Source organism: Varanus komodoensis, unplaced genomic scaffold (genome assembly GCF_004798865.1).
Source record: "Varanus komodoensis strain SLA01 unplaced genomic scaffold, ASM479886v1 scaffold62, whole genome shotgun sequence".
Lineage (NCBI taxonomy): Eukaryota > Metazoa > Chordata > Lepidosauria > Squamata > Varanidae > Varanus > Varanus komodoensis.
This window is the reverse complement of record NW_025336248.1, coordinates 3646337-3667099: the sequence shown is the minus strand read 5'-3', so window position 1 is coordinate 3667099 and position 20763 is coordinate 3646337. Positions and strand designations below refer to the sequence as shown.

Here is a 20763-nt window from a genome sequence, read left to right as displayed (position 1 = left end):
TTGCCATTAGAAGGTTTATGAGCTGTCCCTTGTACTGAACTTATTAGGGAAGATGGGACTCAGCAACATGACTACCTCCTTCAAAGTTTAGACTAAAGCCTAGTGTGAATACACCACCCCACAGACATTGGAGTCACCAGCCTCACCAGCCTCCACTGCTCCCACCCACTCTGGGCAGACAAATTCCCTAAAAATAAACAGTTACTTTTGTACAATTGCTCCAGTGAATGCTGTAGCATATGTACCACACACTGTAGTGCATGTACCACACTTGACCTTCTCCTATTCCCTTTTGACATTTGTGACAGAGTTTTGGCACTTAACTTTCAGCATCTGGCACCCTGAGTAAGAGCCAATGGGTGGGGGGTGCTTGAGGGACTGCTCCTCCTTCTGGCAATGTGGTCCTAATCCAGCTGACTCAAGCCAGTATGGACCCATGAACTTATGTGAAATATGCACCCAGAACCCATTGGCTCACCTTTTGTACTTCACAGAGCCTGGAGCCCTCCCTCCAGTAGCCCATCCCCTGTGTTTGCCTGGAAGCACAGCCTTCCACAGCTTCAGGGCACTGCCTTCGCACCCTCACATACCCTGGTGCAGTTTGGTTGAGTGAAGGCCTCTGTGTTCTCTTCTGCTGCCTGGCTAAAGCTGAGCAACTTCTAGGACATTGTGGGGAATGGGGTACAGTCAGCAAGGTGGCGGGGCATGACAGAGAGAGTACAGAAACCTTTTCTCTGCCTGCAGAAGTGAGTGAAGGGCCAAAGCAACACTGCCGCTGTCTGCTGTGGGTGATCATTGAGTGGACTTTGGAAGTGGAGGCAGTGGTTGCAGGAGAAGCCATTTTCAGGTGAGTGAGGAGGACATGAAAGGGAGCTAGAGAACAAAAACGTGCTTATTTTGGACCTGGGGGCAGAGACTGAGAGGACAGAGAAACTAATTCAAGAGACATTAGGAGAGAGCAGTGAATAGATTTTTCCACCTATTCATGGATGATCTGGAATTAGGAGTGAGTGATGAAGCGGCCGAGTTTACTGATGACAGCAAACTATTTAAGGAGGTCAAAACCAAAATGGAATGTGAAGCCCTCCAAAATTATCTCTTCAAGCTGGGAGAATAGGAATCAAAATGGCAAATGTAGTTCACAGGAGGAATCATGAGCTACCCAGATAATTTTTTTTCCTGAATTTGTTAAGCACCTAGATCATTTTTAACCCTGAACTCAGACATGTTCTTAATTCACTCAGGGCGCGACATGGGTGGGTAGGTAATAAGTCTAGAGGAAATTACTGTTGGGGTGTCCTGGAGGTGTTCTTCTTGGAGCAAGATCTAGGTAGCTAATGAGTTCAGGAAAAATTATCTGGGTGGCTAAAAATTTCCTCCTGTAACCCCCCACTCCACCTTCTGTTTTCTACCCTGCCATCTGCTCCAATTGGTACCAGTCTCCACTGAATCCAATAGCAAGATATTGGTGAACCACTGGACCTCCTTACAAAAGACCTGAAATGAGACTCACAACTCATAAATATCTTCTTAGCACAGTGAGGATACTGATCTCTTCCCCTTCCTTGCTGCATTACATCTTTTCTCAAATTTGGAGGAAACCCTGAATGTTTTCTTGGCTCAGCTTTCCCAAAATAGCCACTGGTCACTTCAAAGGGAAAGTGTGGGACTTACCTCTGTCACACCTTGAGTGGGCCATGGAATGAAAGCCACTAAAAAGCACACCATGTACTGAGGTTTCTCCATCCTGGTGACCCACTTCATTCTCACACTGGTGCAGAAATTTTGTCAAGTAACACTTGCAGAAGCTTTACTCTGCAATTTAGAAATCCAGATCCAATGGCAAAGGACAGAATTCCTAAAACAAATTAGGATTTTTTTTCTGTTGGCTATATGTAACATTGCCTTATTAACATTGCATGATTCTGTCCACAAAAGTGGGAGGGAAGGAGTTAAAACCATAGACAACATGAGATGGACCTCTCTACTTAAACTATGTCCTTCCTGTCCATTTGTCTTCCCACTTCACCTGGAAAGGCAAAAGTCCATATGACTATTTGCCCCCTCCTTCTCTCTTTCCCACTGAAGAAGTGTGTTTTCCATCTCCCCATCTTTAAGCTAACTAGCCAACAATGAAGCAAGAAATCCTGCATGAACATATCAATATCTCCCCTTAATGCACATTACATTTGAGTTGTTTATATGTAAATAAATCTTCTTACCTTTTGTTAAAAAACCTCTGTGAGGATTTTGACAGATCCAGATGCAAGCAACAGCTTCTTAACTAAATCTGTTGTTTAATGCTTACCTCTGTTGAGCCTGCATATAACCAAATATACAACATACTCTCAACACTTTCCTCTTTGCTTTCTGACTGCAGTCTCTTGGTCCTCTTTTTATAGGAATCTGTAACATGAACAAAACTTAATCCAGCTGACATAAAGCCACAGGATGGGTCATATGACAGGTTTAAGCATTGCTGGGAAGATAACAAGATAGGTACACGGTATCTGTGGGTCAAACCGCTCAAGTGTAGAGCAAAGATATTGTCCATTATCTCATGAGTAAGAGGTGATCATTCTACTACGAGGAAAAGAACTATCAAATGAGTCCTTCATACCATTATGGATGGACCCTGGTCCAAGTTACTACAAGCAACTTGAGAAGAGGTACCATGTTGGAAAAGAATGTGAACAGTGAACTTTGAGAAGCTTGTTTCAGCCCTAGAGTTTAAAAACCCAGAAGGCTGATATTTTAAAAGCACACAGTTAGACAGCCGAGGTGCCACATAGAACTTGGCCAACACAATCTGGTAACCTGTGGTTTCTCTACATGAAGCGTATAGTCCAGAACTATATTGAGGCTTCTTCTTCCATTTGCTTTGCAGAAGAATTACAGCATCCTTCACATGAGAGTTTTTTCTGGAGGTTTTCCTCTCTGCCTTTCTATATGTTCATGCATGTTCCAGAAAAAGCCACAAAAATAGCTGAGGAAAAGTTATTCCCAGTCCTTTAGAAATTGCATAGAATTGTATGCATATTGGGTCTTCAAGGATTCATCCCTGAAATGTTGCCAAGCTTTTCACCAGTGGGACATGAAAATTAACATCAGTGTTATTTGGCTAGATTCAGACAACATGATAACCCGAACTCAAGGGTACAAACAGGAGTACGAATACAAACTACCAGTGAAGAGAACCCATGGTTTGTTGTTGGGTTGTGCACTGTGGGTTGTTCACTATAGTTTGTTATCCATTCCATTTCTCTGCCCACATATAGGTTAGAAAGGTTTGAAAGATCATTTATAAAATAGAGGATTAACCAGAAGGCCAGTTTGTCTTCAGAGCCTTTTGCAAATCGTTATGCTCATCACTCCACTTGCCCCCTTTCATGGGGTACTGTCTATCTTTTTTTGCCCAAGAAGACAGAGAGAATTCTTACAAAAGTGCAACCAGCCACTTGTGCACCTGGCACTTTTCTGCCTTGACTTGTGAAAACAACAGGGTAAGGCATGCATACTTGTACCACACATCTGGTACAATGAAAGCTTCCTTTTGGATCCATGGCAAACAAGATTTGCAGAGTCTTTAAAAGTAGATGGTTCACAGTCAGAGCATGCCACATGGAATTATTCCCCTTGAATCTCTCCTTTTTGAGATGGTCCTATTGAATTAAACTATGGAATGTTCCCATAGTGATGGTTTTAAAAGGGATTGGACAAATTGATGGAAGAGATGTACATTGGTCCTGATGATCCTATGCTACCTCCAATAGCAGAGGCAGTGTGACTTTGTATTATTATTATATGTCTATACTATCTGTAGCCAAAGCTCTCCGGGTAGTAAACAACATTTAAGTCACCCATCCATATTTCAACCAGACCTGACCCTGCTTAGCTTCCAAGATCAGGCAGGTTCAAGCACTGCAGGCTACATGCAAGCTATGTTCATTGCTTCCTTGAAATTTGGGCAAGGGAGTGCTGTTGCACTCATATCCTGCTTGCAGGTTTCCTGTGAGCAGCTATGTGTTTCCTGTGGATCACTTTGTGACCAGAATGCTGGACTAGATGGACCATTGTTCTGATCCAGCATGGCTCTTCTTATGTTCTTATGTTACAATTGGCCCAAGTACTGCAGCACAGCACCAGGTTGCTATGTTCAATCTGTTGAATGTTCTCAAGAATCGCTTTCTTGGGCATGTGGGCAAGAAAGAGATATCATATGCCTCTGCTATATCCTCCAAATGCATTAACCTATCAGTAAAGAGATCAGTGCATGAGTCACATGGACCAAAGTGATAAAGCAAAACAACCCGAAACAGTCACCCGGATGGACAGATTGCTGCTGCCTTCCATCAGATACCCATGCGTGCTGCTTTTCATTATGCATCCTTCTGCGATTTCTGTCTTTCCAGCAGGAAAGTGGGGACAAGGGGGCAGGCAAGACAAAGATCCAAGACCTTTCAAAAATCTATAGGGACCTTATACACAGGTTGTCTGGTATTAGGGATTCACTAGCCTCCCTGTATTCACCCAAAATGAAAATGGGTCTTTGCATCTGTTCCAAGTAAATGTGTGCAAGTATCCCAAATGCATCTTGGAAGCACCTGCAACTGCCATCTCCTTCCTCTGAGTGAAGGGTGGGGGGAAGCTTTAGGCATGGAAAGGGAAAGCAGAGGCAAGGGCTACAAGCACTGTTTGCCTCAGTCCCGGTGGCAACTTTTCCCACTGAGACTAGGCACACAGAGGCTGGGTTCAGACAACTTACACCCAAGGGGTGAAGGTGGATTGAGTGCGGATTGTTGTTAATCACTGTGTTGTCTGAACCCAGGTGAGATAGCAAACCATGGTGAGAAACCCTTGGTCCACAAGCCAGCAACAAATCATGAGTTCTTTTCTTGGGTTGTTCATGGTTTACAAGCCACAGTTCATTATTGCAGCTGGGTTCAGACAACACAATAACCCACATTTCAGCAACTACAATTCCCTCTAGGGATGGGGCTGGGAGGCAGGAGGAGAGGGGAGGAGTGAGGCCCTCAGCAAGAAAGGGGTGCTGCACATCAGCAAATCCTCAGCAAGAAAAAATGCTGCTGGGATTGGAAGCACCCACAGCTGCCCCTGCTCCTGCCAGTTCCACCTCTACCATGCCTACCTGGCAAGAAAAGTGACAAGGGAGCATTGGAGGATCCCCAAGGAAAGGGACAAGTGGTAGTAACAGAGGCAGCTCACAGGGCTGGAGTAAGTGCAGCCCTTCTTTGTGAGCACTTCTGATTGATTGCTAAGGTGTCCTTCATGTCCCATATCAGGACATGCCATGCCATACTTGAAGGATCAATGCAGATGCACCTTTCCTCTGGCACTTGTACTTTCCCAAATTTCCCCACAGAGGGAAACTTTGCAACTTCTCCAATCTATTCAGCTATTACTTAAACAGCTTGTAGGTTAATTCAAGGGCAGTGATAAACCAACAGCAGCCTAATTGGATAAATTGCCACCGAGAGATCTGATTCGTTATCAGATCCTTCCTTTATTGCCTCATCTGTTTCCTCTTGTGTTTTCTATCTATCAAGGATGTTCAAGATGATTTCAAAAATCTATAGCTGAGCCTTTCCAGATAATATGCATCGACAGCAAAGGGGAACGGGTTTGTGGGTTCTGAGTTGGCAAGATGGCTCTTTGCCTCTTTGCCTTACAAGGCTACATAAATGATCATCTCTTTTCCCTGTGCTTTTGTAGCAGGTTTCCTGCCTGCTCTCTGGTTATAATATACAGGATGTCACAAAAAAAATTGACATTATTTGAAATGTAAATATCTGAGTAACTACATGTCCTAGGCAAATGAAATTAAATAGGCTTCATGTTGAACAATAAAATATTTATTTATCAAAATTCGAACAAGAGATTCAAAGGGATGTAGATTTTCTAACTGATTTCACAAAGCTTCACAAATGTTCAATACGTGCACTGCCTGTGACACATCACAGGTCAAGTCGGTAGTCCACCTCCTGCCAAACATGCTGTAGCATGTCTTGCATAACATTGCATAACTAACATTAGTTAGTTTTTACACATTTCGTTAAAATTTGAGATCATTTGAGCCAGAATCGGCTATGTTATTAGACTTCGAAATTATGTCAATCTTTTTTTCTTTTCTTTTTTTTGGAGGGGGGGACACGCTGTACTTACAGTGCACAACACATCTGCAATATGCTCTGCTTAACTTGCTTTGCTCTCATGCAGTTTGATTTATTGCTTTGAGATTTATTGACTGCTCAAGAGGAGACAAGTTGTTGTGAACATGTCCTTGCTGGCATGGGATCCCAAGCACAACTTATTCTGGGGCTCCCTGCACAGCACTACATTTAGGAGTCATTCCTGGTTATTTTACTGAATAGCAAAAGAAGGCCAGCATGTGCAATGCAAGGATTGGGGCCTGAGTAACCCTGCAGTCAGCTGGAGCTCTATCAAAGGGCTCCCTGCACTGTGAGCTTGGACACAGCACCATGGGCTGTTGTTTTTTTTTTTTATTTATTCTGCTCGTTGGGCAGCTGCTTCATGGTCCTGATTCTGCCTCCAGTCTGGCCTTCAGTTGTCCCTTGCTTCCTGCCTGCTCCTAACTCTGCCCTTGCCTCCCATCTGACTCAGCCTTGCTGGATGCTGGATGGTCATTTTACCTCTGGTTCTGTTTTTCCTAGTTGCTGTTTGCTCCTTGCCTGTTCCTGACTCTGCCTTTGTTTCTGGCCCTGACAGGCTTTGCTGGACATCCAGTTCTCATGTGTGCCTGACTCTGCCTTCTCCTCTGGTCAAGCTTTGATGGAATCTGCCTAGCTTGGCCACAGCCATATGTGTCTTTGCAGTGCTTGCTTCATGTTCTTGAGCATGCCACCCCCCACCCCATCTTGTGTTCAATTGTGCCTTAACCTGATTCTTACCTACACTCTAACTCTACTTTGCTATGTACCTGACCTTCAGCTCTGCCCCTGCTATGCCTTGCTAGGTATCTCATCTTTGCCTGCTCCTGACCTTGCCTTCACTTCTGGTTCTGCCATGTCTTGCCTGGACAAAGGTCTTGCTGGTTATCTAACCTTCACTTGTTCTGTGTGGGCAGGGGGCATGACATTTTCACTTCCCACAATGCCCCAGAATGGCATGACTTGGGGAGATGGATTGTGGAAAATTAATATGGAAGTTACTGCTCAGTACTGAATCAAGAGTCTTGCTACTGCTGCCACAAAGCAAGTCTGGGGGGGAGGGGGGAGATGCCAGAGTAGGAGAGGACCTACTAAAAGCTACCCGAAGAGGCAACCTTATTTTATACTACCAGGCAAAGTCAGCCTGTGTCGAATAAGCCATGTGCTACTTTCTTCATGTTCTCTTTCAAAGTACTGAAAGAAAAGAAGAATTGGGGATCAGGTGAAACCATTTCCCTTGCTGTTTTGCAGTGTGTAATGCTGCACCAAGGGCTAAGATGTTGTGGAAGTGAATATCTCCCATGTCATTAACAAAATTACTGGCTGACCTTTCAAAGGGATTCAAAAGGCCTCTAGCAAGGGCAAAGCCAACAATAGCTGAACCTGAGAGAAGCCATCAAAACCCACAACAGAAGCTGGATCTAGAGAAAGGAAGGTCTCTTTGAAAGTTTTAGGCATTGTATTTTCCTCCAACTAATTACCCTTCTTTTTAGAAACACAAAAATACACATTTTGAGCAACTTGGCACCCTGGACTCATTTTACAAGGCATATTCAGCTGCAGAACTGTACTTTATAAAATAGGTATTGATTAACAGAAACTTACTGCAGTGTCTGTTATATGTTCTTTTGGATAAACTGTATATAAGCTTTTAACCTACCTTGTACATTATCACAGGTTTCCTAGCTACTATCTTTTTTAAATAAATTCTGATTGAAAATTTAGACTTTTTAAGGCTTTTCTTTAAATGAAATGTATGTACTGATAGATAGATAGACAGACAGACAGACAGACAGACAGACAGACAGACAGACTATCCTTGAAGGCTTCCTTAAATAATTTAAAACCAGTTAGCACATTCAAGCAAACATCTTGATTCCTGCCATTGAGCTGAAGCTGTGTGAGAGTTTCAAAGCAAACAAAGGCATATTATTGCCAAAACTACATTCTATTCATCTTGCACCAGGATATGGGAGTATGCTGTTCTGAGCTACAGATGGGCAAAACATAACAAAAATGGATCACTATTAACTGTAGAGAACTTTACAAGGCCAGAGTTTATCTCACTGTTCCAAGAAGGTGGCCTGCCATTCAATGATGGTTGTGACTATCAGAGGCTAGTCAGTACCCAGATACTGCTTAAGGTTTGGTGCATCTATGCCCGGAGGGTATATTCTGTCATCAGAGTCATGCTGAAATTGATGCTTCTGTTTATTCTGCTACCAGGCACTGCATGCAAGATTCATTCCATTAATTGTTCCATTTATGATGATCCTCACCCTGTTCTGCATGCATTTTATCAGCCAGGTCACCTGCTCATTGGCGCGATTGTTTCCCATATCTTCTTCTTTCATGATACTCCCTCTTTCACAGAACGGACAACACTGACACTGTTTCATGAGCCTATGTAAAGAATTATTCCTATTTGTTCCTGTTAAAAATGTCCAGCGCATAATCAGACAATAACATGCTCAAACAGCACTTAACTCTGCTTCCAGAAAAGTATTTGGGCAATTGCCCAATTTCAAAGAATTATAATAGGTCCAAACATTGTCACTTTCCATCAGTAGTCTTTGTGTCCACTACTTTATTGGTCTCCTTTTCTTACCATGAAAATTCAATTAAAGAGGAACAGAATAACTGCACAAAGCATTTGTAACTGGCTAGTGGGGACTCTCAACAGGAGCCTTCAGCACTGCAACTTTCTATTGCAGGTCCTACTTCCCCTTTACAACTGGCACATTCATTTTGGGCTGAAGGGTGCCTGTGTACAAAGAGAATAAATCCAAGGAAAGTTAGCAAGCAGTTCCTTCCAACAGTTTAGTTCCATTCTTGTTTCAAGAAATATTCTAGGGGGCTTCCTTCAGTCTTAAAAACAGAGGTGCTGGAGAGGTAGGAAATAGCCTGGCCTACTCTTGTGCAAAGTAACAGCCATTCATGTTATGTGCAGTAATCAGCAGGTGAAGCTTGCAACCATGTGGAGATAGATCCGTTGACTGCAGCAGATCAAACAGCTATCAAAGGCTTAGCTAAAAATTAGTTCAAATGTCCATAGCCTTGTTGTGATGAAGAATTATGTTAACATATTTAATGTGAAGTTAAACAGCCTGTCCTTCTATTGCAGTTCACTGTCAAAGATCTACCAGCATGTCCTGGCCTTGGTATTTGCTGTAAATGAGATCAATGAGAATCCCAACCTCCTGCCGAATGTGACGCTGGGCTTCTCCATCCTCAACAGCTATTCTATTCCAAGGCTGGTTTATAAGATCACCCTGGGCCTGCTTTCCACAAAGGGCAGGTTTGTCCCCAACTTCAGGTGCCACACTCAAATGAATCTAGTAGCAGTGATCGGAGAACTCCTCTCTAAGACCTCTGTCATGATGGCCAACCTATTAGCCACCTACAAGATCCCTCAGGTAGGCTGATTGCATGTACAGATAGGCAGGCTGTATGCAGGCATAGCTTGCATGCAAGAACTGTAGCACTGTAATTCACCATGCATTTTTCTTTCAGCTCACCTATGGATCATTTTCTCTAGTGCAAGGTGACAAAAGCCCATTCTCTCATCTGTACCAAATGGTCCCCAGTGAAATCTATGAATACATGGGGGTTGTCCGGTTACTTCGTCATTTCAAATGGACATGGGTTGGGCTCCTTGCTGCAGATGATGCCTATGGGGACACCTTCTTGCAGATGGTGGTCCCACTGTTCTCCCAGAATGGTATCTGTTCTGCCTTCATACTAAGAACACCAACACAAAGTTACTCCGATGAGTTCGTACAATCTACTTTTAGATTTCTGGAAAAATTTCCCATTCTCCTGGACAGAAATGTCAGTGCATGTTTTGCACATGGAGAACATATGCTGGTTTTGGGAGGGGTGTTTTTTGTGGCAGAACTGTTGCTATTTCCACCACTGGGCAAAGTGTGGATTACTACATCCCTATGGGATTTCTTATCACTGTCCAGTCAAAAACCTTCAAATATACAAAATTTTCATGGTACTATATCCTACACTGTTCACTCAAATGAGCCGTTAGGATTCCGAAACTTTGTACAGAAAATAAGGCCATCCTGGGTCAAAGGAGATGGCTTCATCCAAGTCTTCTGGGAGCAGGCATTCAACTGTTCACTCAAACTGTCTGATGTGCTTGAGGGAAGCGAGAACATCTGCACTGGAGAGGAGAAGTTGGAAACTCTTCCTGGAACTTCATTTGAAATGGGCATGACTGGCCACAGCTACAATGTCTACAATGCTGCCCATGCAGTGGCTCATGCCTTGCATGCCATGTATGAATTGAACTCTAAACACAGAAAATGGACTAAAGGAAGGAGTCTGACTTTTCAGGCTGTGCAGCCATGGCAGGTAATTGTGCCAGACCACTTTTTAAAAAAGGAGAGTTGTTTATGATCCAGCAAGGGGCAGGGGGATCTAAATCTGAACAAAAAGACTACAAAAAATGGTTTTGCAAATGTATTTGGATCAGTGATGTTTAGGATCAGATCCAGATTTAGCGTTTTACTGAAAGAAGAGAGGCTGAAAGTTTGAAATCCAAAAAGCAGTCCAATAAATGATCCAGGCATGGAGAGAAGTCTATCATCGTAGAGCTGCATAAAGCAATTCTACTAAACTTGTGTTCATTCACCTTTATAATTGTATGCCATTAACTAGCAGTGACATCCTTGTGATTAAAATACTGAATCTTCCACATCATTCAACAGGCTTGAGTGGGGAATATTTTCTTGGTGTTTGATACATTTTTCTTTAGGTACTAGTGTACTAATTGGATTGAATTATTTGTTTGCATTTTAAAAAATTGAAATAAATGCAATCAGGGCAAAATCACTCCTGCTCAAAAGCATCATACTTTGCCAACCTTCTCTTCCATCAAAATGAAAAACTAGAAAGGAGATTGTATTCTAGCAAAATAAAACCACCAAATACTCCAGGTTGAATTAGAATAACTCTTTTTTTTTTAGATAAGCAAGGATTTACCTTAGCAAAGGTTTCACTGCCCTTTGCTCTGTGTGTTTCATTCTTTCTTTCAACCTAGCTGCATCACTTTCTAAGAAACATCTTGTTCAACAACAGTGTCAGAGACACGGTGCATTTTGATGAAAACAGAGAACTGATTGCTGGTTTTGATGTTACAAACTGGGTAACTTTTCCAAATAACTCTTTTGTTAGAGTAAAAGTAGGAAGACTGGAACCTCGAGTTCCTGCAGGAAAAGAACTAACCGTTCATGATGACCAGATTGTGTGGCATAAAAGCTTTAACCAGGTGAGATACAGCTGCAAATGTTTATAGCTATGAAATAATAGGCAAAAGTTCAGTTTTGGCCCTGTTTCATATACTGATTAGAGGGCTGGACTGGGACTCAAGAGATCCAGGATCCCAGCAGTTATCTTGGTGATCTTGCAAAATACTGTCACTGTCTGCATCCTGAGAATCAGTCACCTATCACATCTGGAATCCAACATCCATTCTCAACAGTAATCAGATATGGCAAAGGTGGAAAGAATTCCAGATGTTTTGGACATCAACTGCCAGAAGCCCATGTCTGCAGAGTCAGTGGTCAGGAATGCTGAGAACTGAAGTTCAAAACATCTTAAGAGCTACTGATTGCCACCCTGGATAGATGGAATTGCTTACTGTCTGCTCCACAAATGGAGCTCTGTGTAGTTAATATCTCAAAGCAAGAGCTTATAACAGTCGGAACAGGCTTCTTGGTTGCTTCTGTTACTGCTAATCTCCCTTGTGTGCTTCCAACAGGTGCTGCCGTGTTCTGTGTGTAATGACAACTGCTATCCTGGCTATAGGAAGAAAAAGAGGGAAGAGGTGCCCTTTTGTTGCTATGATTGTGCTGTGTGTCCGGAAGGGACAATCTCTCAGCAGAAGGGTAGGAGAAGTCATGCACAAGAGCTTGGCCAGCAGGCTGTAAAAAAGATAATTCCTGTCTGGGTCTTCTGCCTTTTCTTGCTATCTACTGTGCAGAAATCAGGCTTGTGTGCAGCCATTTTAATGCAAGACACCTTGCTGCAGGTCAGACTTTTGTTATGTCTGCAGGATTGTTATGGCATAGGCAGGATTGCCAGCAGCATGAAGCATCTTTGGGCAGCTCCCAGTCAAGTTCTACTGGCACTAACAGCTGCTTTGACCCATCCTCCTTTCTCCAGTATTGGGATCACAGCACATGTGTTAACCTAATAACCTTAGGATGGTGGCATGACAAGTGAAGACCACCAATTTGGAAGACTTTAAAAGGAGATTGAGCAAATTCATGGGGGATAAGGTGATCCATAGCTATTAGTCCTGATGGCTATAGGCTGCTTCCAGCAGCAGAGGCAGATGGTGGGAAGGTGCTGTTGCCTTCATATCCTTCATGTGTGTTCCCATGGATGTCCACAGTGTCAGCAGAATACTGGGCCAGATGTGCCTTTGATCTGTTCTCCTGTGGCTCATCTTACGTTCATATGAGTTGCTGAAGTCCATCTAATGAGTTATTGGCTGAGATGAGATATAAATCAAAGAGTTCCTGACTCAATATTGGTCACTATTCTACAATCACTGCAAGCATATTTTCTACAGCAGAAAGGCAGTGATGGCATTCTCAAATCCAGGACACCTATGTGGTACTTCCTGTCTCCTCCTTGTGATGATTCCTCAAAATTCACCCTTTCCAAGAAGACTTTGACCCAAGTGTTGATCTTTATATCCAATATGCAGTGGCAAGATAACATACATGTCTTACTGAATGCATATCATGTAGGAAAGCATAATATTTTATACTTTTGTGTAAACATTGAGGGTACAATGTGGATTGGAACAATAAGTGTGAGTAGACAGGATTAAACCTTCCCACCCAGCCACTATTTTTATTCAATTTCCCCTCTGTTTTGATGAGTTTTAAGGGGTGGTGGATTCCACTGAATGATAGTAATGCAGAAGAACTTTGAAGTTTACAATGCAGAATTACTTACTCCCACGTCCAAAAAAAATGTGTACTTAGGAGTAAGCCCTACTGAATTTAGTGAGGCTTATTCCCAAGTGCATAGAATTGCAGAAATTCTTTGATCCTCATAGTTCCAAGTCTTAACATACTTCGACTTCTGCTCCTTTTTCCAGACCTGGATGCCTGTATCAATTGCCCAGATGATCAACATCCCAACATTGACCAAAATCAATGCATTCCTAAAGCTCTAAGCTACCTCTCTTATGAAGAATTCCTGGGGATCATTTTAGCGAACTTAGCTATTTCTTTCTCTTTGATCACAGGTTTGGTGTTTGGGATATTTGTGAAACACCAAGACACCCCCATAGTCAAAGCCAACAACCGGAACCTCACCTATATCCTCCTCAGTTCCCTCCTCCTTTGCTTTCTCTGTTCCTTGCTTTTCATTGGACAGCCTGGAAAAGCAACTTGCTTTCTCCAACAAGTAACTTTTGGCATCATCTTCTCTGTCGCCCTTTCTGTCATTCTAGCGAAAACCATCATTGTGATTCTAGCATTTATGGCCACCAAACCAGGATCCGGGATGAGGAAATGGATGAGGAAAAGACTGGCAAACGCAATCATCCTTTTCTGTTCCTTTATTCAAGTAGGGATTTGTACTGTTTGGCTCAGTACTTCACCTCCATTTCCTGATGTGGACATGCACTCACTGAATGGGAAAATCATTCTGGAATGCAATCAGGGTTCAGCTTCCATGTTTTACACTGTATTGGGCTACCTGGGCATCCTGGCTGCTGTCAGCTTCACTGTGGCTTTCCTAGCCAGGAATTTGCCTGATGCCTTCAATGAGGCCAAGTTCATCACCTTCAGCATGCTGGTCTTCTGCAGTGTATGGCTGTCCTTTGTCCCAACCTACCTGAGCACCAAAGGAAAATACATGGTGGCCGTGGAGATATTCTCCATCTTATGCTCCAGTGCTGGGTTACTGGCTTGCATCTTTTCCCCTAAATTGTACATTATTGTATTTAAGTCTGAATGCAACAAGAAGGAGCATTTATTAGGAAGGAAAGGGTGAAATAATGGGTTTGCCTCTCAATTCTGTTCTAACTGATATTTCTTTAGAAATTTCTGAGAAGAATACTTCCCAAGCCTCCATGTGGAACACCCAGTCAATCTTCAGAGTTAATCTGGTTTGGAACTAGTTTAAATATGTGAGATTCTCCCATTTTTTAAAAGAAAAGCTACTCTTTTAACTTGTGCTATGCAGCTTCCTATAACCCTGAACCATTTTTCAACTAGTGTTGGTCCAAAAGGAGGACAGAACCAATAGAAATAGAGGCCTATCCACATGCGTGCATTCGTAACTACATGCAATGTTTAAGCACAACACTGATTGGGTTCAGATACCATGATAATCCACACTCAAGTGTTAAGAAATGGGTTGAGTACTGGTTGTCCTTGAACCATGACTTGTTTGTAATATGTGGGTTATTGTCTTGTGTGAACCCAGGTTCTTTCCAAGCAAAAACTATCTGAAGAGAACCCAGCATTTGTTGTTGGGTTGTGAATTGTGTTTTTTCTATGGTTAAGATACCAAGTGGTTCAGTTCAGTAATTCACACTCAGCCCAGACTCAGCTTTGAGTGAGGGTTATGTATGAGTGATGTTGCTTTTTGCCATTCAGTGTGTTAGCATCATCCACAGATCAGCTTTTCTCAGTCTGGTGCCCCCCAAGTGTTTGGACTACAGCTCCCATCACTATTGACCATTTGATTGGGCTTGTGGGAGTTGTAGTCCAAAAGATCTGTAGAGTGCCACACTGGGGAAGGCTGCCACAGAACTTTTTGGCACATTAGTAGGCACCATTTTTCCAAAATCAACAAGACATCCAACCATATTCCTCTAACGGAAACAAGGATCACAGTTGCCTCCTCTAGGACATTTCAGTGCTTAGGCTTACTTTGAGCTGGGAGTGTGATAAGCTAAAGAATTCCCAGATGCAGACATGCACTTGCTGAACGGGAAAATCATGCTGGAAAACAATGAGGGCTCTCATGTTTTATTGGGTCCTGGGCTACTTGTCAGCTTCACTGTGGCTTTCCTAGTCAGGAAGTTGCCTGCCAGCTTCAACGAGGCCAAATTGATCACCTTGCTGCTGGTGTTTTGCAGTGTGTGGCTATCCTACCTGAACACCAAAGGGAAATACATTTTGCCTGTGGAGATATTCTCCAGCTTACACTGAAGTGCTGAAATACTGGACTGTATTTAGCCCTAAATGCTACATCATTGTGCTAAGGTCAGAGTTGAATAACAAAGAAAAGCTAGGAAGGAAAAATTAAATTAAATTAAATTAAATGTTTCCCTCTCTATTCTGTTTTTATAAGCAATTCCTGGAACAGTTCAAAAAAGTACAGTCCCCGTAGTGATGATAAATTAAAGAAAGTGGTGATAAATTAAAGAATCACTCTTTTTATTTATTTTAGCATGATCATTGTCTTCCATGCATTGGCCGACTCACATGCTGTGGCCATAAAATTTATTTCCATCCAGTTGTCTTGTGCTCAAGTTGAGAATCGGAAAGGTTAGCAGATCACAGGAAGGCAACGTGGCTGGAATAAAGGCAGATAGAAAGAAGTACAGTTTGCAGTGAAGAGGGGCTTATCTAGCTGCAGTGAGCATAAGGAGGGCAAGGGATTATAGATGATGGGCAAGGGGAGGCAGCTGTGTGTTTCTACATGAAGCTTTTAACATGGCTTCTGTTTGTGGAGCCTTCGCAGAATTCTTTGTGCAGCATTTCTTTCTCCACTTTTCTATATGTTCTTCTCCATAACCATGAGCTAGTGCTGCAGTTTAACAGAATTATGCAAATACGTGAGGTTTTCATGGGACCATTCAGGGATATACCAGCCATTCCTCATTAGGAAAAAAAGCCAATAGATGGTTGCAGAGCAGGGGAAATATCTGCAAATTACCATGCAGGAGGGATTTTGAGTGCACCATAAATGCCTCATAAACCTGGCTCTAAATCTGCCTTACTTAACCAGGCTTTGGTTTGCTTTAGCACAGTATGCCAATCTTTGGAACACAATGTCCCCAGTGTCTTTCCTATTAGAGACCTAGTTGGGCCAAAGAGAGATTAATCCAAACCCGAAGGCCTGGATAACTTTCTAATCTGTATTGATTGCAATAACAGCTCAAAGTTCCACTCTAACTTTGTGAGGGCATCAGCTGTAGCCTATGTTTACCTCCATGCTGCTCTTGCCATTTATTGCTAACTCCCAAAGGGGCATCTCTCAAAAAACACAAATCAAGCCAAGACCCTGTAATTAGGTCTAATTGTCACAGGCTAATCCAGCCAGTGCAACTAGAGGTCACATCAAACTTACTTTGGAACAAACTTTGCCAAGTAAATCTACTGAACAGCATTCATTCTAAAGTTAGTTTGCATTCATATGGAGGAGGGTGAAACAAGTAGAAAGACCAACTTGACACTTGTTTTAAATTAGGGTATGTGACATTTCCTGTCACATACTCTAACTGAATAATATCGGCAAGCAAATACCTCAGTCGCTGGCCAAGGGCAGATACAGCAGTGCAGGGCAAAACTTGGCTGATACAAAGACTTTTACTCTTTCTCTTCTGCATATTCAGGATCAGACCAAGGCAAGTTGCCGCCTCAGAGAAAATAAGCCCATTCTAGATTCAATGAGAAAAAGTCTACTATATCCAAAGTAGAAACTTGTTGATTTATGCACGTCATCTTTATATATGAAGTATATAAAAAGCCCTAACTGGTTTACATATACATATTAAAAGGAAATTAAATGTTAATGTTAAAATGCAATTTAGAATAATCTCATAGAGCGGGACAGGAGCAGTAAAATGAAGGAGTGGGATTGATTTAAAGAGAAGCCAAGGAAAGCCTGGGAGAACTTGAAAAGGAAGGTATTTGAAAGATGCCACATTCTTTGCCACCTGAGCCACACGGGAGAGTTTTCCAAAGGCTGGTCTGCTACTGAGAAAGCTTTCTGTGGAGATGTTCATGGCAATGGTCCATAGATTTCAGAATACCCAGCATGGCCTACTCCATTTATCTTAAAGGATGTTTGGTATATATATGGGAAGAGAGTCCACTAGATATTCTAATCCAAGTTGTTTAAGGCTCTGTAGGACAACAACATAACTTTGAACATGGGTCAGTAGCTATAGACAGCCAGTGGGCCTTTAATGCAGATCTTATGAGAGCCTAACCAGGTGCTCAGTGAGCACCAAACCTCCTACACTAGCTGCGGTTTCTGAACCAGGCCCAAGGGCAACCCCATGTAGAGCACATTACCCTAATTCTGAAGCTACCAGTGCATGGATTGCTTTAGCTAGGCTATCCCTATCTAGGAATGAGAATAGTTAGCATATCAGTTGATGTTGGTAATGGGTGCTGAGGTCACCTGAGCCTCCCATGAGACAAACGGATCCAGGAGCACCCTCAAACTTCAGAGTGCAACCTATTCTGGTACAGGTAAATAGCCCAGTTCTCAGACCTGAAACTTCCATCCCATAGGGTTTCTATCTTATTAGGATTCTCTTTCAATGCATTAACCTTCCTCCAAGCCATAACTACATCCAGGAACTGGCTCAGAATGTTTATGGCCTGTCCCAGTTCAGATCTCACAGAAACATAGAGATGAGTGTCATTACTGGACTGGGGACACCATGCTGAAATCTCCCAATTATTGCTTCCAGCAGCTTCATATGGTCATTGGGCCCATGGCAGACAGTTTAGCTGCCATGGGCCCAAGGTGCAGTCATCTCATGTTATTTTTTGGAACTTACTTCACAAGTATGAGTGGAACCCATGTAGGACAGTGCCTCCAACTCCCAATTCATGGAAGTGGTCCACAACAATACCATGATTGACAGTTGCAAAAGCATGGAGAGATACAGAAGAAGAAGCAGGCTCACACTCCATTGTTGCCCTTCCAAATAAGATAACCAAGCCCAAGTCCACCCCAAGACCTGGCTTCAGTGCAATGGCCTCACCATCCCATAGTGTGACAAGAACTTCATCTAAATCACCATCTCTAGTTACTAGCCCCACTCCCACAAAGCATTTAGGGATCCCCTTGATTCCATAAGTCTCCAGGGGTGGACCATCTTAATAGGTTCCCCATCCCTACAGGGAGGGACAGGAAGTGATTGCACTATGGCAATGGAGTGATTTTAAGCCCACCACCCATATCTAGACCATCGTTCTCAGAGGAAAAAGCCAAGGCAGGAATATACCCTGCTGTATGGGGACAGTCTTTCTGAGCTCACCCCAACTTAAAATGGGTCTTTAACCTCCAGTGCGGTGCTGACCCTTTCCATGTGTGTCCAGAATCTTTGCAGCTTACAAGGCAACCCCCTCCAACCTGGTGCCTTGCAGATGTTTGGACTTCAGCTCCTATCAGCCTGAGCCAACATGGCCAATGGCCTAGAAGTCTAGACTGATATAGTGATTCCAAGGCATATGCATGCCATTCTAAGCAAGCCAATGTGGAAGGCATTTCCTGAAGACAGAAGTTAGTCGTGTGGAAGGAAAACAAACAATTGCAATACCAAGAAATCTTATCAGTCAACTCTGTTAGGTACAATCCATCATTTTTATTAGGATTCTACAGTACTGTAGAGAGACACCCTCTCCAAACCGATCTGGAAAGGTTATCACCCCTCCCAAGTAGAGTAACAGGAATAGACACTTGTAAAAATACAAAAGCAGAAGCGAAGGTTGATATGGGGCAAAGGCTTGTGCAGGCAAGCAAGTCAGTATCTTGTGATATATTTAATAACTTAGCATATAACAACTTCCCTTCAGTAACACTGTACTGATGGTAAACCTGCGTTTCTTACCAACTAAGACCAAAGCAGGGGGGTGGGGACAGCACTTGCCACTCTAGGGCTTCTCCTTGCTGCCTTAGCCATTCAAAAGAAGCTCCCTGCCCACAGAAAGCAGTGATATGTTCCCCAAGGGTCACCACTGTCAAAGGGGGAAGTTGGACATTCAATTTCCACCCCCAATAGACCACTGCCACCATGTCCATCTCAGGCAGAACAGTTTGCAGATGGGCAATGTCATTATTTGTATTGCATCTTACATTTTTCCAGGGATGTTCTGACAGTCAGATTGCTACAAGAATCAAGACCCTCCCACCTCCCACCCTCTCTTTCCCCAACACTAGCGCTCCTTCTCAGAACTTTCTTAACTAGCGACTTGTAGATCTTTTTCTCTTCCTCCTCTGTGTGTGGTTTCTCTTCTGGGACTAACCCCTGCTGACTGGAAAATGTTAGGCTCCTAACAAAGCCCTTTGGAATTGGGAGACAGTTGCCTTCCATTGTTCTGTTTGCTGTGGCAGTAGCTACATAGGCCTTGGAAAGTTGCTCTTGCCACAAAAGATCAGCTTTCCACCTCTGGCACTGGCAAGAGAAACAGAGCACCACATGTGGAAGTGGACTGATCAGCAACTCAGAGGCCAACGAGGTAAAGAACTTCCTTCTCAAAGACGAAGCGTGGAAATCCCCACTATTAGACTCAGCATATTTCATGGGCGTGTCTTTTACTATTCAGTCTTCACATTTGTTATGCTTCCTTATCAGGACTGTGGGCAGCCTAAAACTTTGGAGGGAATTGACTAAAAAAGTAGGGGCACTTGGTACGGTCTGTGGCTCTTTAAAAAAATAGCCTCTACTACCTCTACTGCCCATCTACAATCCTCCTACTGATTCTAGTTCTCTATCCCAATCTTTTTCTTATTTCTCTTCCCAAAACTCAGATGAGGTAGCATATTTTACAGCAGGGGCTGTATACCTGTGACTCTCCAGAGAACGCTGAGCTATAGACCCCAGCTACATTGTCCAGGCCGAATGGTGGCTGATGGGAATTGGATTCCAAGAACATCCAGAGGGACTCAGGATCTGCAACAGTGATTGTATGTACAACAATATGATGGCATCTTGCTCCCATAAATTCTCTGAATGTTGCCACCTACTATCACTATCACACCTAAATCTGAATTTCTTCTATGAACTGCTGAAAAACCTTTACAAGCTAGAAATGAAATCAGTCATAGCCCCTGCAAATCGGTGTGCTATTGTCTTTAATGTCACTGTCTTTGATGAAAGGCAATGCAAATGTTTTATGTTTAAAGACTCTGCCAAGAATAGAATTCTGGGAGAAAGGGCTGTTGAAATGGCAAAAGAGAAAAAAAGGAAGTGAGTTACAGATTTGCCTGAGTTCGCAAAGTGCAAAATTATACCAGTCCACTGGCAAGCTCCCTGCAGGAGAAATGAGATTTCCAATATGCATTTTAGAAGTTCTGCTATGGAGAATTTAGTGTTGGAACACAGAAAGTGCTCTTATAACAGTTCAGCCTTCTAGCCCTGCATATTGTCTCCTCAGATGGACTGCAGCAATTCAAGGATCCAGACTTTTCCAGCAGTGCCTGGAGGTTTCAGGGAGTGAATCTGGGCAGGGGTGAGCCAAGATACCTTCCTATGTGTGGCACAGAACAAACTGCTCCCCACCCCACCCCCATTCCACATATCAAAACCAAAAGTGCTAGTAGTTTAATCTTTCTTCAGTACTGGTAA

At 43.0% G+C, this 20763-nt stretch overlaps 1 protein-coding gene across 1 annotated transcript; it reads left to right on the top strand.

The window, feature by feature from the left end:
* The first annotated feature begins 1252 nt into the window (after nt 1-1252).
* On the top strand, nt 1253-14216 carry LOC123033463 (vomeronasal type-2 receptor 26-like). Its single transcript, XM_044450067.1, has 4 exons — nt 1253-1260; nt 9313-9604; nt 11962-12088; nt 13315-14216. The coding sequence occupies exons 1-4, from the start codon at nt 1253-1255 to the stop codon at nt 14214-14216; spliced, it is 1329 nt and encodes a 442-aa protein (XP_044306002.1).
* Nucleotides 14217-20763: the final 6547 nt, after the last annotated feature.